Raw genomic sequence first — 17,126 nt, 5'->3', positions numbered from 1 at the left:
CACCCTACAAACAGGTTTTTGCTTACCACCCAACAAAAAATGGCACTTCTTCATGACTATTTCCTATCATCATAGCTTTACAAGCTGATATCCTTTCCCACCATTTCCTCTAGCCCAGTCCTCCCAAAATTTCACAGAGCTCTTTCCCATTCATTATCCAAAGTACCAAAAAGTCCATCTCCCTAAGAAGTGTTAGGACAAATCAAAATTCAGAATTTTAGCTCTCTCAGTAACAACACCTCACCTTCAAGCTACTAAATATTACCTACCATTCCATGACTTGAAGTGTTCAATTACAACTTCTTCTAATTTCTTTAACTTTGGATGACTATAGAAAAATTTATCTTTACCTCCTGCAAAGAAAAAAAAATATCTGCATTTTTTCCATAATCAATTACATTAATCTAACTTAAACTTTATCAAAATGTCTTTGTTAAAACTTGCTTTTTTAAAATTTTAAACAATAAGTAGTATCTGGATAGCACATAATCCTATTGCAAAATAAACTTTCAATTTTTATGAAAATGTCATTTACAGAATCCAAGCAAGAATCAGCAGCAAAGTAGAAGGAGGAAAATACATATACAGTTAAGTTATAAGTCAGTTTTTGGTAGTTTTGACAATTTTTACTGTCAGTAGCAATAATATATCTCATGCATTTAAAGATTATAAACTGCTTGAATATATAGTTATCCTAACTTAGAAAATGCTTACGCATACTAGGTTTGTTCCTACAAAAATCTAAGTAATTATAGATAAACAAGTGAATCAAGGGAGGAAAATTTCAAAATGACTCTTGATGACAACAAACAACATAAAATCTTAAAAGAAAAACCAGACCTTTTTGGATAGTAGAAATGCCACCTGCTGAAGTATTGTGTGTATATGCAAACATGCACTCTAGATGATTATAGAGTTTCATGAAGTCTTCATTTCGGCTAAGTTCATTTTTTGCCCGAGTCATTCCTACAGAAATTAAGAAAAGATTTTTCAAGTAAATACACTTAAAAGAAAACCTAATCAAATTTATTAAAAAGAAATAAAGCTTTAATAAGGAATCAAATATTTCAAATGTAAATATGAAAAGCAACAACTTTTTCCAGTTCTACTTATGCATTTATATGTATTAATAAATGGCTTGCAATTTATGAAGGAAAAAAAGAGAAACATGGTCACTTCTTACATAACTATTTCACTGCTTTTTAAAATAAAAGTATTTTAGGTAACCCAAAATATTCAAAATATCATCAACTAAAATAATGTCATTATATCATTATTTCTTTAAATAATTCCATATAACTTACCTTTAGTTCCATCCATAATTCCACAAAGGAATAAATATAATGATCTCATTCCCATTTGCTGTAATAATTCATATCCATGATATAAACTAATACAAATAGCAAACTCTCCCTCAATTATGCCTTGTTGTATTCCCTAGAAATACAAACATACATCAAGTTAATAGCAAAAAGAAATGAAGATACATTTTCCTTGCAGAACTTAATGGTTCTATTAAACATCTTAGGATGTTGCTATGAAAAGGTACCAATGTATTTGCCATATAAAATTTTTCTTTTTCCTTATTCAACAGGAAACTTACATTTTAAAGAGAATAAGTAAAAGGATAAATATTTATCATACACAGTTCCTCTTCATAGGTAAATTATTAGGAGTATATAGGTGCATTTGTTCTCTCAAAATGATTTACAAGCACTATAGGTCATGCACTGAGCTAGATATTAGGGATATGATGGAAAATAATTTAGATATGGGGCCTCCCAGGTGGCGCAGAGGTTGAGCACTGGGTTGCAAAGCTGCTCGCAGCCTCTGCAGCGCCGGTTCATTCCCCGGCTGCTCCCTGGCCACCGGAGGAGGGTCCCACATGGCATGCAGACCTCTCCTGCCGCCCGCTGCTCCCCTCAGCAGTGTGTACTTCAGTCCTTCTGCCTGCTCTGCTCCCCGCTCTGGCTCTGGTGAATCCTCTCACCCTCCCGCGCTTCTGACTGTACCCAGTGTTTGTATAAATAAATAAATAAATCTTTAAAAAAAAAAAAAAAAAATAATTTAGATATGGGTCTATCCTCAAAAATGTTACTAGCATAAGGACAAATATATATAATCAGACAGTTTAACCCTAACATTCAACACCAATTACATATTCCATAATAACCTGTGACAATGAGAACCAGACATTGTTCTAAGCATATGCCTCAAGCAAACTCACTTAATACCTATGAGGTAGATACTATTAAAGGCCATTTAGAGATTAAAAAATCTGTAGAGCCAGTATTTGAACGGAAAAATCTGGCCCAGAGTTCTTGTGCGTTTAACCACTAGTCTCAAAGAAAAGTCAAATATACTCTAGATGATTATAGTTTCCTAAGCCACACAGAAAAGAATTAAAATACCAATTCTTTATTAAAAGTTAGAAGAAGGCCTCCCTGGTAGCCTAGGGGTTAAAGTCTCAGGGCTACCACCATGGGGGTCAAAGCAGCCTGATTTCCATCCCTGGGCAGGGAGCTAATCCACGTGACGCATGATCCACACTCTTCTCTTACAGGAACATGCAGCAGATATATCTAGATAATAGGATAGTTTCAAAAGGAGACTATTGAGAATATATTCTAATTATTTTCCTTTATTCAAAAGGCAGACTATTAGTCTTATTTTTTAGCAGCATTAAGCATTAGTGAAAATCATTTAAAATGTTACCAAAATAGTAAAAAGTATCCTAAAATGGTACCCTAATTACTATAAAGTATAAAACCATCTCTCTGTAAAATATAAACTGTTATCGGTAAGATCAATTTCAACAGCTTTAGATTACCTATTTAAAATTTCAATGAATCTTTAATTCCTACCAGAAATTAAAACATTTCATTAAAATTTAGCTTAATACACTGCAATTTCATAGAAAAGTTTCCATTAGTAGAAAACACAGTCCACATTGCTTAATATCACATTAACAGTCACTGCTAGGGGACCCTCTGGTGGCCTAGGGGTTAAGTCTCAGCACTATCACTGCTACAGCCTGAGTTCCATACCCAGACTGGGAGCTAATCCACATATGGCACAGCAGACCTCTCCAGTCTTGCCCACTGCTCCCTTTAGCAGTGTATTCCAGTAAATCTGCCTGTTCTCCTCCACACTCTGTCTCTGGCGAATTCTCTAACTCCCCGCACCTTTGGCCTATACCCCAGGTCTTCTATGGATAAATAAATGAATGAATCTTTAAAAAAAATAAAATGAAGTATAAAAACCATTCACCTGTTGTTACAACCTATATTAACTATCACATCTGACTTTACCTCAACCAAACTGGCAAATTTCACTACCTCCTTCACATCTTCATTCAGTTGCCTCTATTCTTTTGCACATGCATTCCCTCTCAATTCTAAGAAAGGCTCAGTGCATTTTTGTGCTTGTGAACATCTCTTCTGACTTTGGGCCTAGCTTGATGGGTATGTTGCTATACAGCTATTTTTTTTCCTATGAAGATTAGAAATCAGAAGCTTACTATGATACTTTATGCAACCTCAGAATCGAGAATTAAGATAAATGCTCTAGATCTAAAATGTTAATTATAATCTACTCTATCATGTTCTTTGACTAAGCCACACAGAAAAGAATTAAAATACCAATTCTTTATTAAAAGTTAGAAGAGGGCCTCCCTGGTGGCCTAGGGGTTAAAGTCTCAGGGCGACCACTATGGGGGTCAAAGCGTCCTCATTTCAATCCCTGGACAGGGAGCTAATCCACATGGCACAGCAGACCTCTCCTGTTTTGCCTGCTGCTCCCCTCAGCTCTTCTATGCATTTTATAAACAAAAATCTTACAATAAAGGAATAAGTCTTTAAAAAAAGTTAGAAGATAAATTTATTTTAATTCAATCATTGAAGTGCATTCTTGCTAGTTTTTTCATGCTTTCATAAATTATATAAACCGTATCTGAACTCTTAAGTTAATTAATACCAAAAAACAATTATTATTTACATTTCATTCTAGCTGTAGGTAAAGCATAATCTTCGTCATCAAAATGTGCTTCAAAATACCTACCACTGGCACGACAGACCTCTCCTGCCACGCCCGCTGCTCCCCTCAGCAGTGTATTTCGTCAGTCTGCCTGTTCTGTTCCCGGCTCTGGCTCTGGTGAATTCTCTCACCCTCCCGCGCTTCTGACTGCACCCAGTGCTTGTAGAAATAAATAAATAAATCTTAAAAAAAAAAAAAATACCTACCACAATATTAGGAGATGGGTTTTTCCTAAATTGATCTCTTGCCAGAATTATCTGATATTTTGTTAGATTAGGGATATCTCTTCTCATCAAAACATTTCTCTGAATCAAGGAACTAGCAAATGCTTCCAAAATCTGTAAATTTCAAAGAAATTTAGTTTAACCTAGTTTTATTAAAGATCTTTATCAGATACAATAATTTCCTCACTTAAAACAAGAATTATGGGCCTCCCCAGTGGCGCAGTGGGTTGAGCACAGTGCTGTGAAGCTGTCCGCAGCCTCTGCAGCGCCAGTTCAATTCCCAGCCAGCCAGGGAGATTCCCACATGGAGCGGCAGACCTCTCCTGCCTTGCCTGCTGCTCCCCTCAGCAGTGTATTTCGGTCCTTCTGCCTGTTCTGCTCCCTGCTCTGTCTCTGGTGAAATCTCTCACCCTCCTGCACCTCTGGCCTATACCCCAAATAAATAAACAAATAAACAAACAAATAAAACCAGGTGTTAGAAAGCAGCATTCTATAAAAAAAAAAATCAAGAATTATATATTAAATTTGTCTTAAAATGAATTAACAGAAAAGATAACAGTGAAATTCAGAAGTACCTGAGATTAATCCCCATGTAACATATAGATGAGTCAATACAAGCAATTATTAGATTTAACTAATAAGGTGGACAAAGACAGTCCCTTTAAAGAGGTAAGATTTTGAACTGACATCTAATGATGAGGTATGTCTAGCAAGAGAGGTTCTGAAGACATCTCAGTTACAAGAAGTAACAGACAAAAGGTTGTGATGCAGGAATTAGATTGATGGCTCATTGAATACATCCAAATGAATGTATTTAATGTAAATTTAATGTATAATTAAATTTTGCCTAGTTTTATTTTCTAAATAGGACTATTTTTGTACATTTTCCCTCTCTTACCGCTTTGCTAATCACAATGCCTAAAGAAGCACTATAAAAATATCAACAAAATTATATTGTTATACATGAGATTATACAAATTATAATTTTTAGATTCTTGTAAAGAATAATCTAATGATGACAAGTTAATTAGTATTAAGTAGATGATTACTGAGAAGTTGTTGTCATACCTTAAATTAGTAATGTTGAGACTTTTGTTACAAATAATAAAAACAAAAAAAAGTCATAGTCCTATAAAACTTCTCTTTAAGAAAGACTTATTAAAGATTTAATGATAGATGCATATTTTAGCTATCTATTTTTGTATAACAAATTAGCTGCAAACATTACAGATTAAAACAATGATTTTCTTTGCTCATGATTCTGATTCTGATTCTGTGGGTAAGAATTCAAGGTTACTGATTGGGGCTAGATGCAGTCACACCACAGAAGCACTGAGCATACCAAATACTGAATGCATACAAATGTTGGCTTCTAAATATCATTCTTCTGTAAAGGAAAGATGGATACCTTAAATAATGATTAATTCCATGACTGGGACACAAGAAGTATTTAATGGGTATAAAATATTTTGTGGTGCCAGAAAGTTAAGGAAAGCTTAAAAAAAGAAAAAGATGCAAGAGCCATCTTAAAGGAGTTTCCAACGGTCAAAAGTTTGAACAATCTGAACAATAAAATTAGCAATAATAGTACTTGATTGTAACCCATGGGGAAAAAAATATCCATAGTCTATGGTGATATAAAGAATTGAATTAATAAATGAGGGGAAGAATAGCTCTTAATTACAGAAGAATTAAAATTAAAAAATGTAAAAGGAAAGAAATAATAATTAGGTAAACATCACAGAAATTATTGTTGCAGGCAAGAACTAACATTGCATGTAATAGTGGCGTACCTGAATATATGCCTTTTGGATGGCCTCAAGTTCTTCACCAAGAGGAACAACTAACTTTTCAACACTTCTTTCATGAGAGTATGGCAAAATATCTGGAGAATCTTCAGCACGAAGTTCTATCTGCCCAATTAGCAGGTTAGTAATAACTTGTTGCACAGCCTACACAAAAATCAGTTAAGTATGATATTACAAGTTAAATTTTTCAGTTTAAGTCATTAACAAATAAAACCAGTAAAATTTCAAAGCAGTAGAATTCATATTTAATATTAAAAAAAACTGTTACACTGAAGTGACACAGTAAAGAATAAGATTTTGAAACATCTCTCTTCCACACAGTCCTTCCAAGGAGGTGAAAGAACTATGCACTGAAAGCTTTAAGACACTACTGCAGAAATTGAAGAAGATACCAAAAAAGAGAAAAAATGGAGATATCCAATGCTCATGGATTTAAAGACTTAATATTGCTAAAACTGCCATTTTGCCTGACTAAAGGAACACATACAATTATATAGCAACGCCTAACAAAATCCCAATGGTATTTTTTTTTTTTTTTTTTTTTGTAGGACCCTCGCCGGTGGCCGGGGATCGAGCCCGCGCTGCAGAGGCTGTGGGCAGCCTCACAACCCAGCGTTCAACCTCTGCGCCACCAGGGGAGGCCCAAAATCCCAATGGTATTTTTTCACAGAAATAGAACAAAAAAATCATAAAATTTATTTGAAATTACAAAAGACTCTGAATAGCCAAAACAACACTATGGAAAAATACAAAAATGAGCTATCATGCTTCTTGGCTTAAAATTATACTACTAAGACATGGTAATCAAAAGAACATGGTATTGGAATAAAAACAGACACACAAATCAATGGAACAGAATTGGGAGTCCAGAATTAAAGCAAAAATAAACCCAAATGAATTTAGGACAAAGGAACCAAGAGCAAACAATGCATCATGAAAGTCTCTTTAATAAATGATGCTGGGAAAACTGAACAGCCACATGCAAAAGAAAGAAACCGTACTACTTCATAGCATACACCAAAATTAACTCTATAAGTATTAAAGCCTCAAATATAATACATGAAATCATGAAATACATAGAAAACACAGGTGATAAGCTCTTTGACATTAGCCTTAGTGATACCTTTGTGGATATGACTTCACTGCTAGGGAAACAAAAGCAAAAGTAAACAAGTGAGATTATTTCAGTTTTTAAAAATTCTGTACAATGAAAGAAACCATAGTTTAAATGAAAAGTCAATCCACTGCATGAAAAGACACTTGTAAATCATATCAGACAAGGAGTTAATATCCATATATCAAAAACTCATAAAACTCAACAACAAAATAATAAACAACCTAATTAAAAAGATGGGCAGAGAATCTGAATAGATGCTCTACAAAGATGTAACATTGTCAGTAGGCACATGAAAAAGGTGCTCATCAGCTTTCATTCTTAGCGAAATGCAATCAAAACCACAGAATCCTGGCCTCCCTGGTGACGCAAGGGTTAAGACACAACCTATGAAGCTATCTGCAGCCACTGCAGCATGAGTTCAATTCCCAGCCAGCCAGGGAGCAACTCACACAGTGCAGCAAACCTCTCCTGACTTGCCCCGCTGCTCCCCTAGCAGTGTACTTTGGTCAATCTGCCTTTTCTGTTCCCCGCTATCTCCAGTGAATCCTCTCACCCACCCCCCAATACCTCTGGCCTGTACCCCAGCTCTTGTATGTATAAATAAATAAATCTTAAAAAAAAAAACACACAAAATATCACTTTACACCCCTTAGAAATTATTCAAAGGACAAGAAAAAAAATAAATTTTGGTGACAATCTAGAGAAAAAAAGAACCTAATACATTATCGGTGGGAATGTAAAATGATACAACCATTATGGAAAGAGTGGCTTCCTCACTTCCTCACACTTTCCATTTACAATCTCCATTGTAAAATTACTGTTTCCTCATTGTAACTGTTGTTTTGTGGGCAAGATATTTTGAGACTATGTAAATATTCTATTTTAGCATCCCATGATTGTGCTTGCTTACAATTATTTCTATGGTGTTTGCCTAATCATTGTTTCTTCTTTCTCTTAAATCCTTATATGTTAAAATGGGTTCTTCTGTAATGGGTTCTTCCAAACAGTCATTTTCCAATATGGAGATGTCTCAAAAAATTGAGAAGAGAAATAACATGTAACCCAGTTACCTCTCTTTTGTGTATTTATCCAAAGCACGCAACAGCACAAATTCAAAGAGATATGTTAGCCCATGTTCATCACAACATTATTTGCAATAGTCAAAAGTTGGAATAAACTAATAAACTCATGAGCAAATGAGTACATAAAGGAGATATGGCTTATATACACAACAGAATACTATTCAGCTATAAAAAGGTAAAATCCTGACATTTGCAACATGTATAGGCGTAGAATGTATTATACTAAGTGAAATCTTAGACAGAGAAACACTATAATTTCACTCATGTGGTAAATAAACAAATGAATGAACAAACCAAACCAAAACCAAACTCTTAGAATAAAAGAGTTACCAGAAGGAAAAGAGAAGCAGGGCGGGTAAATTGGATACAAGGAACTGACTTTATAATGATGGATGGAAACTAGACTTTCGGTGAAGAGCCTAATGCAGTATATACAGAGTCTGATTCATAAGTCTATGCATCTGCAGCCTATATGTAATAAGGTTATTACATCAATGAAGTAAGTCTTTTTAGTCTCTAAAATAAAATAAAATAAAGGTTACAGGAGCTATCTTCAAGGTACTCCCAATGTCAAAACTAAAACAATCTGAGCAGCAATATTATTAATATTGCTAATATTAATTAATAGACCATAGAAAAATATAAATATCTAGTAGTCCACATTAATACAAAAAATTGAATTAATCAATGAGGGAGAAGAGACAGCTCTTTATTACAGAAAACACATATTAACATGTGAAGATTTGAAAGAAAGAAGCAATGATTAGGGAAACACCATAGAAATAATTGTAAGCAAGAACAATCACAGGATGCTGAAACAGCACATTTACATAGTCTCAAAATATCTTGCCCATAAAACACTTAATAATTACAATGAGGAAAACACTAATTTTACAAAGGAGAAACCAGGAAGACAGCACCTTAACCAAGTCTAGGTTAATAGCATCAGTAAAAGACAAATCAACATTATGTTTTCTCTGATACAATGCTCTGAGAAAAGTATAGCTCCACTTCTAGGGTATTCTTGCCAAAAATGTATAACCTCACTCTAATTGTGAGAAAACATCCAGACAAACCCAAACTGAGGCATATTCCACAAAATAAATGGCATCTACTCTTCAAAAATATTAGGTCATGAAAGAAAAAAAAAATACACTGAGGAACTGTCATAGACTGAAAGAGAGTAAAGGAGACAGGACAACAAAATGCAAGGTAGGCTTCTAGATTAGTTCATAGAGCAGAAAAAGAAAATGGTGGGAAAACAGTTAAAATTCAGTTAAGATCTGCAGATCAGTTACTAGCACAGTATCAATGTTAATTTCCTAGATCATTTTACTGTGATTGTATGAAATGTTAACACAAGGGAAAGCTGAGCAAAGGATATATAGAAACTTCAATTTTTGGAAATTTAAAGTTACTTTAAAATAAAACTTAGAACTGAAAACAGGAACAATTTAAAAAACACCTGTTATTCAAAAAATTTAGTACTTTTAACAAACAGCTATAGGTTATTCTTATGCACACTGAAGTCAAAAAACTACAATGCAGTAAAACTCCTGCAACCATAAAAGAAAAGTTAGGCATGTGGCAGGAAATGCTGTAGTCCTAATGTGCAACTAAATACTAAAATGAAAAATTGATCTGGCCATATACAAGAGTTATTTTCTCAGATGTTAATAAGTGGAAAGACATTTTACTTACCTTTATATCGCTTCCAGGTGTAGCACTTAGAGCCAAGATTCTAAAGTGATTTGTATATTTGACTAGTTCTTTTACAACCTTAAAAAAAAAAAAAAACATTAATTTCATGTATACAATACAAAAACATTGTATTGTTTGTAGTGTGTATAACAAAGCTATTAAACAAGCTATTAGAGGGCCTCCCCGGTGGCACAGCGGTTGAGCGTTGGGTTGCGAAGCTGCCCACAGCCTCTGCAGTGCCGGTTGGATCCCTGGCTGCTCCCCGGCCACCGGAGGAGGGTCCCACATGACGCGCAGACCTCTACTGCCGCCCGCTGCTCCCCTCAGCAGTGTACTTCGGTCCTTCTGCCTGCTCTGCTCCCCGCTCTGGCTCTGGTGGATTCTCTCACCCTCCCGTGCTTCTGACTGTACCCAGTGCATGTATAAACAAAACAAAAAAAAACAAAAACAAACAAACAAATAAATAAAACATGCCTCTAAAAAAAACAAACAAACAAACAAACAAAAAACAAGCTATTAGAGGGACTCCCTGATGGTGCTAGGGTTTAAGCACCGCACTATGAAGGCTAGGGGTTAAGAACCACACTATGAAGCAATCTGCAGCTTCTGCAGCAGGAGTTTGATCCCCAGCTGGCCAGCGAGCAGCCGACATGGCACAGCAGATTTTTCCTGACTTGCCTGCTGCTCCCCTCAGCAGTGTATTTCAGTGGAGCTGCCTGTTCTGTTCCCTGCTCTGTCTCTGGTGAATCCTCTCACCCCTGCATCTCTGGCCTGTACCCCAGCTCTTGTATGCATAAATAAATCTTTTTTAAAAAATATACAAGCTGTTAGATTTGGTACACTATCATTATTCCTTATTCAGAGCATTGATGGTGTAGTGGATAAAACTATTATTAGACATATATGAGGAGCAAATGATTTAGGTTTATACGCTATATCAATCAAAAACACCTGAGGATTTCGTCTATATGTAGACCCACAATATCAAGGCCTAATACAGAGGCAAATGAAAACATTCAGAGGGTTAATTCAAGGGCAACTGAAAAAAGATTGTCTACTCTCCATTGCATTGTCACAGTGTAGAGTCACAGCTATATTATCCATATGCACATTTGCCAGATTACTCATAACATAAAAAATAGGAGAAGATTAAATACAGTACGAAATTATATTTGAAAAGAAATTATTTTAGGAAAGATTTTTTTTTCCCCCTAGAGGCATGTTATTTATTTATTTGTTTGTTTGTTTGTTTGTTTATACAAGCACTGGGTACAGTCAGAAGCACGGGAGGGTGACAGAATCCACCAGAGCCAGAGCAGGGAGCAGAGCAGGCAGAAGGACCGAAGTACACTGCTGAGGGGAGCAGCGGGCGGCAGGAGAGGTCTGCGCGCCATGTGGGACCCTCCTCAGGTGGCCGGGGAGCAGCCGGGGATCCAACCGGCACCACAGAGGCCGCGGGCAGCTTCGCAACCCAGTGCTCAACCGCTGCGCCACCGGGGAGGCCCTAGGAAAGATTTTAATGAAGTTATATTTTAAGTGGAAGGCTCACAATTTTTAAATTTTTTTTAATTAATTCATTTATTTATACAAGAACCGGGGTACAGGCCAGATGCGTGGGAGGGTGAGAGGATTCACCAGAGACAGAGTAGGGAACAGAACAGGCAGACTGACGAAATACACTGCTGAGGGGAGCAGCTGGGGTGACAGGAGAGGTCTGCCACACCTTGTGGGACCCTTGCCAGCCGGCCAGGATTGAACTGGCGCTGCAGAGGCTGTGGACAGCTTCACAGCGCTGCACTCAACAGCCTGCACCACCAGGGGAGGCCCTAATTAATTTTTAAAAAAGATTTTTTAATTTATGCATACAAGAGCTGGGGTAGAGGCCAGTGATGCGGTGGTGAGAGGATTCACCAGAGACAGAGTGGGGAACAGAAAAGGCAGACTGACTGAAATACACTGCTGAGGGGAGCAGCGGGCAAGTCAGGAGAGGTCTGTTGTGCCATGTGGGCTGCTCCCTGGCTGGCCGGGGATCGAACTCATGCAGCAGAGGCTGAGGATTGCTTCACAGTGCGGTGCTTAACTCCTTGCACCACCAGGGAGACCCTTTTTAATTAATTTTATTCAAAAATATTAGGCTACAAATCTGAAGAACTACTTTTTTTTTTTTTTAAAGATTTATTTATTCATACATACAAGATCTGGGGTACAGGCCAGATGTGCGGGAGGGTGAGAGGATTCACCAGAGACAGAGCAGGGAACAGAACAGCAGACTGACTGAAATACACTGCTGAGGGGAGCAGTGGGTGAGAGAGGAGAGGTCTGACGTGCCATGTGGGTATCTCCCCGGCCCACAGGGATCAGCCTCACAGCACTACACTCAATTAAATTTCAACCCATATCAAGGGTGAATTCATTGAGACCCACACACAAAATCTTGATTAATATTCAAAAGATATTATTTATGAAGCTTTTTTTAACATGATACAGAATGCATATAAAGATAAACCATTAGAGACTTAAGTAGAACTGTTCTAATTAAAAACTTATGAAACACAAAATGTCCTTAATGCATTACTTCTTTTCAAGAGGGATTCTCAAGGAGGGATTTTATGGAAGAGGAAAAGAAATAGTGGTTTGTAACCCAGAAAACACATTGAACTGGTATGCCTGGTGGAAACTGAATATGTAATACTCAATGCAGAGTTAAGCTCTCTGAGTTGTTTGAATATTAATGAAACCAATGCATGTCTCATTATACTCAATAAAAGTTTTTTAGTTAAAAAAAAAATCACCTAATGCTGAGAAAGTTTTTGAAAATAAGAAAAACTAGCTAAAGTTGCTAATGTTAAGCTAAATCCATAAAATTGATTCCACATAGTTGGAATAAAATATTTTAAAGGTTTCTCTCAAAATAAACTTTAACATATTGCATATTAATTTAACTTTGAAAGATACAAAGAAATGAAAATATATATGCTGGCCAAGATAAATTATAAGAAAGATGGCAATTCTTCAGAAGAAAAAATGGAGATATAATGCCATTGATCTCAATGGCGAGCTCTGGGCAGGTGATATAGATTCGGAAATCATCCTCAGATAGATGGCAGGTAGTTAAAAGTCTACTAGTTGGTGATACTATGGAGTGGGTATAGAGTGACTGATGGCAAAGTCTATTTCATTTATTGCAAAGGGATGAATTTCACTACCTGTTTGTGACTTTGTAGTTTTCTTTGCAACTTAAAGTGAAATCCAGCTCTCCAGTGAGATCTATATTCCTTACTGGATATCTATAGCTAGATTCCTCATAGACACCTCAACTGTCCAAAACTGTACTCACTATCTTTCCATTATCCCCCAGAACTCTCTACCTTAACTAATAGCATCAACATTCCCACAACCTCCCGATTCAGAAACACTGAAGTCCCAAAGTTCTCCTATCCCTAATTGTACACACTGTCATTAGCATCCCTCAATCTCTTCTAAATCTCAAGTATTATCTCCACCATCTATATGCCCTACAAGCTTACAAAGAGTATTCAAAATGCTAAACATAAAATTACTAATGCCTTCATGACCCCGCCCTTAAGTACCTCTCCAGTCATATCCCACCTCTTCACCTTTGTAATTTCTGACTATAATACTTAATTCAAAGACACTGTGTTAGGTATTTTGCATATATTATGTCATTTGAAACCCATAACAATGCTGAGAGTTAAGTATAATTTTACCTAGCTGCCAAGGAATGACACTGCACATCCACTACCAACCTTTGGATTATTATCTTAGTTACAAAACTCTACCCATACCCTACTTTGAATCACTATTTAAAGCATAACTAAGATCTCATCATCCACAGCTGACACTAATGGTCAGATGTAGTAATATGGTCAGATGTAACTAATGTTAAGCTTTAAAAAAAAAAAAACACATGATTTGAATGAAGGAATTTCTTATCACCATCTGTTCTGAGGTAATAAAGTATTCACAATGATAATACCATCCTATCTTCCATCACAAATAGCTGTTCCTCAGAATGTTAAGACTGTTTATAAAAGAAAAATACATTTTAAACAAAATATTACCTGGCAATAAGCATAGTTTCCAAGAGCTTTATGAGCTTCATCAATAACTAGACACTTTATTTCAGCCGCAGGACATGCTCCTCTAGAAAGATCATTTACCATGACTTGAGGTGTAAGGAAAAGGACTCTCTTACTGCTCCATATTTCCTTCCTGGTGAAAGCTTGAGTAGATCCTGTAAATAAAAGTGACATTCTACAGTCTAAACTTCAGACTGTTATCTGTAAATAAATAAGGGCCTATTTTCAGAATGCATTCCAGAATTATTTGCCAAATCATCAAGACGCTATATTCTAAAGCTTTGTTAGGGCCCAAATGTCAAAGCAGTCTCTGAAGACCACAACTAAGCTAACTCTACAGAATTCCTACAATATGCTATATTTGAAGAGAAGCAAATTCTTTTTCTGGGAATTCTCGGGAAGAAATTGAGGAAACCGAACATAAGTACATAGATGTAATCATTTCAAAATGCTCTGACAACTGTTGCGATCCTCTGAAGATTTAAAACAAGTCTATCTAGGCCTGGATTGCTAGAAGCAGAATATGCTTTAAGGAAGAGGTCAGAAGCATATAGCCACATGGGGACTATTCTACATGGGTCAGAAACTCCTTTAACTCAATTTCTACCTAAACATGCGCTTTCTCCTGGGTATTTCAATTAGCTCATTCCTTATTTAGCTCATTCTTTCTCAAATACCTGTCATTTCGGCCATGTGGGACTGCGGAATACCCATTACCCTGTAGCAAGCCTCAATCTGCTGTGTCACCAAAGGTTTCGTGGGTGCCATGAAGACCACCTTGCCGGAAGGGAACCAACGGTAGAAATTGTACATGACCACTGCGGCAATAAAGGTCTTTCCCAGCCCGGTGGGCAGACACACCAGCGTGTTGCAGAACAGAGCGGTCCGGGAGATGTGCAGCTGGTAGTCCCGCACTGGGCAATTAGTTGGATAAATCCACAGAGCTCCCGCTGAAGTGCAAAAACCACCATTCTCAAGACCCAGCTGCCGCTCTGCCTCGTACACGGCGACCAGCAACACATCATCGTCAGACTCCGGCTGAGCTTCAGGAGCTTCGGGAGCTGCAGAAAAACGCTGCCTGGAGGTGCCAGGGTGAGGCCGCTTAGTTCCAGAGCTGCAACCCGGAGCCTCTGCGGATCGGGAAATGCTTGAACCCCACGTCTGGAAAAGCGTTCTTTGCCGTGCGCTCATTAGTCTAACAACCATCACAGGCTTCCTTTAGAGGTCAGCAACTGCAGCAGCTCAACCGCCACCGTTCCGATCCCCATCGGTTTCTTCCACAGGAACTGTAGAACCAGAGGGCGGGACCGCAGTCTGTTTCAGTCGAAAATGCCGCCACAATCTTCCTGCTGAGTACATGATTGGCTGACTTCCCGGAAACTGGAGACGCATGCGCATTGTGATGGAGTCACTCTAAATCTCGTCCCCGTTTCCGCTATTTACAAACTCTACATTAGAGTTCCGTTTGCTATACTTAAAGGATAAAATAAAAATAAGTAACATTGAGATCCCTGGGACAATGAAGAACCATGCTTTTGTGAATTAGGTCAGCGAGTATGTAACGTGTCTCATTCGTTTTGTATTGTATTTTAAAATCAGAAGATAACAATGAAAAGGGGCCTTCCCGGTGGCATTGAGGTTCTCATTGCTATCACCAACACCACAGGAGCTTGATTCCCATCAAGACAGCAACCCACATGGCGCAGCAGACCTCTCCTGGCTCGCCGCTGCTCCCCTTGTTAAGAGAAAAAAAATGTCCTAAAGCTAATTCCATACAGGCTTTGTGGACTCCACCCCCACCCCAGGCCAAAGCCAAAGACACTGGGAACTCCAAATCCCATCACCACCAAAGGGAAGGTAGCTGGGACCTGAGGGTGGGGTTAAACAGCCAAGTTGATATAAAAGACAGACAAGTGGGCTTTGGGGGTTCCCCATTTTGGCTCTCCGCCAACTCACAGCGTCAGGCCAGCTCTGAAAGTGATTTTGGGTTTCCAGGTCGTCGGATCGGGTAGGACGCATTAAAGACTTTATTTCCCTATTTTCTCCCTGAGTTGTACATTTTCCTTATTTCCTTTTCCCTTGTAAATAAACCTTTTATTAACCTTTTGTGTGTGTCTGTAGTAGAGTATTAATAAGTCCCTTTTTAAACACATGGGTGAGAACCCACAGCCAGGAACCCGTTCAATATCGGGGCTGCTCTATAACACCCTCAGCAGTGCATTTCAGTAAATCCACCTGTTCTGCTCCCCATTCTGTCTCTAGCGAATCCTCCCACTACATCCCTCCCCCCAACTCTAGTCTACACCCTTTCCTCTATGCATGAATAGATAAATCTTAAAAAAAAAGTGAAATTCATTGGAAAATTCGAAAGAAAGAAAGGGCATTCTGAGAGGTGCTCTATCATATCTTTATAAATTATCTAGAGCCGTAAGCATAGATGTAGTATTAATTTGCTCTAGCCATAGCTTTTACGTCAGACTTGAAGTCTCCACTTTAAACTGCTGACTTTGAGTAAGCTCTGTAAATTTGATTCCTTGTGCATGAAAAAAGGGTATAACACACCTCATGAGTTTGTTTTGAGCATTAGTAATGGCACCCTCATCACCATCAGCAAGTGGCATCTTGCGTGTATCTTCTTTATACTACTTTATTTCATTATGTTTCTGAGTTTTAGTCAATATCATATGTTCCTTTTTTTTAAGATTTATTTTTATTTATACATGAACTGGGGTACAGCCAGAGGTGTGGGAGGGTGAGAGGTTTCACCAGAGACAGAGTGGGGAACAGAACAGGCAGACTGACAAAATACACTGCTGAGGGGAGCAGCGGGCAGGACAGGAGAGGTCTGCCGCACCATGCGGGTATCTCCATGGCCAAGTGGGAATCGAACCCGCGCTGCAGAGGCCATGGACAGCTTCACAGCGCTGTGCTCAACCTGCTGCGCCACCGGGGAAGCCCTAATGTGTTTATGTTTTGAGGGAGGAGGGGGCAGTTATTCTCATTTGTGTGCTTTAAAAGACATAGTGAGATACAGGTTGATCTGATGCACACGGACTGAG

The 17,126-nt window shown here is 37.8% G+C and overlaps 1 protein-coding gene across 2 annotated transcripts in view; it reads right to left on the bottom strand.

Moving 5' to 3' along the window:
- Window positions 1–15,258, bottom strand: part of FANCM (FA complementation group M) — a gene marked incomplete at both ends in the record, with an annotated part of 51,539 nt that extends 36,281 nt beyond the window's left edge. The window contains 8 exons of one of the 2 annotated variants that reach the window (XM_084241178.1): window positions 270–353; window positions 841–966; window positions 1,305–1,437; window positions 4,242–4,373; window positions 6,053–6,211; window positions 9,968–10,045; window positions 14,050–14,222; window positions 14,745–15,258. In XM_084241178.1, the coding sequence (XP_084097304.1) occupies window positions 270–353; window positions 841–966; window positions 1,305–1,437; window positions 4,242–4,373; window positions 6,053–6,211; window positions 9,968–10,045; window positions 14,050–14,222; window positions 14,745–15,258 (1,399 nt within the window). The remainder of the gene's footprint in view (window positions 1–269; window positions 354–840; window positions 967–1,304; window positions 1,438–4,241; window positions 4,374–6,052; window positions 6,212–9,967; window positions 10,046–14,049; window positions 14,223–14,744) is intronic. The other variant, XM_084241179.1, reaches the window with a different exon arrangement.
- Window positions 15,259–17,126: the final 1,868 nt, after the last annotated feature.

This window comes from Talpa europaea (genome assembly GCF_964194135.1).
Source record: "Talpa europaea genome assembly, chromosome: 8".
Lineage (NCBI taxonomy): Eukaryota > Metazoa > Chordata > Mammalia > Eulipotyphla > Talpidae > Talpa > Talpa europaea.
Note: the sequence above shows the minus strand (reverse complement) of the source record. Positions and strands in the feature narration are given on the sequence as shown.